Genomic DNA, 1,184 nt, shown 5'->3' with positions numbered 1-1,184 from the left:
CTTTAGAAACAAAATATGGGTCCTACCCCTTATAAATCACAATTGACCTTACCGACTCAAAATGTATTTCCATGTAATGCTGGAATCCATGAAAGATGGAAAATGTTAAATACGTTAAAATTGACTTGACTTGTCTGCCGTGCGAGGTGTCTCTGAAACCGATATTTTCACACACAACACAACACAAGAAACCATAATTCTTCCTGTTCAATCGCTACCAATTTGGCGATTGACGGAAAAAGGGCAACGTCCTGCTTAAGCCTTCTTTTTCCAGTTACAATGTTTATTCATCTGAAGAGTTATGGCGCTGCAGTCCAGGCTGGAGATACTCTTTCCTTGGGTTCCTCACTTGCTGGAAATCAAACATTAAATTCAAAGAATGGCACATTTGAATTTGGATTCTTCAGCCCAAATGGGGGCAATAACTGGTATAGTGGAATTTGGTATGCCAATATAGCAGAGAAGACGACTGTTTGGGTGGCTAACAGGGAGAATCCCGCGAGAAACAAGTCTGGCATTTTGAAGCTGTCAAGACAAGGTAAACTGAGATTGTTTGATGCAGAGGGCGCGTCTATTTGGTCAGTCAGCAATAGCATATCCAGAAAGGCATGTCGGGCTGTGCTATTAGATTCTGATAATTTCTTAATGCTGAGCGATGATAATGAACAAGAAACTGTGTGGCAGAGTTTCGACAATCCTGTAGATACCTTGTTGCCCGGGATGAGATTTGGTGGACAGCAAAAGCTAGTCTCTAGGAAAAATTCATTGGATCCCGCTCCCGGGCTTTTCTCCTTTCACATGGATCCATCAGGGGCCAAACAATTGGTTCTAACATGGAACAATTCTGTGCAGTATTGGAAAAGCCGAACTTGATCAGTGACATTCCAGAAATGGTAATGGAAGGCCTCTACAATGTCAGTTATAAATGGACTTTCACTTGTTATCAATGGACTTTCACTTGTCATCCTAACGAATTCCGGAGACAGTGGACATGCTTTGTAAGTGGAACATGTTCTGGTCTGTGCCTAGAGATGAATACGCCGTATATGGAATCTGCAGCTGCGTCAAACACTCCTGGGATTCGCGAGAGTGGTAGTCCAGTGGCTATGTTCGCCAGAGCCCCTTAAATTGCTCCGTCAAAAATGGTTGCACCGATGGATTCATCGAATCAAACGCAAAGTTGC

General features: G+C 43.0%; 1 protein-coding gene across 1 annotated transcript; it reads left to right on the top strand.

Moving 5' to 3' along the window:
- The first annotated feature begins 279 nt into the window (after positions 1 to 279).
- LOC131858458 (G-type lectin S-receptor-like serine/threonine-protein kinase At4g03230) lies at positions 280 to 873 on the top strand. The gene has a single exon (XM_059211696.1). The coding sequence runs from the start codon at positions 280 to 282 to the stop codon at positions 871 to 873; it is 594 nt and encodes a 197-aa protein (XP_059067679.1).
- The last annotated feature ends 311 nt before the right edge of the window (positions 874 to 1,184 follow it).

This window comes from Cryptomeria japonica, chromosome 9 (genome assembly GCF_030272615.1).
Source record: "Cryptomeria japonica chromosome 9, Sugi_1.0, whole genome shotgun sequence".
In the NCBI taxonomy this organism is placed as follows: domain Eukaryota; kingdom Viridiplantae; phylum Streptophyta; class Pinopsida; order Cupressales; family Cupressaceae; genus Cryptomeria; species Cryptomeria japonica.
Note: the sequence above shows the minus strand (reverse complement) of the source record. Positions and strands in the feature narration are given on the sequence as shown.

Coding starts and splice junctions, on each gene's coding strand:
- LOC131858458 (XM_059211696.1), top strand. CDS start 280: ATGTTTATTCATCTGAAGAGTTATGGCGCTGCAGTCCAGGCTGGAGAT.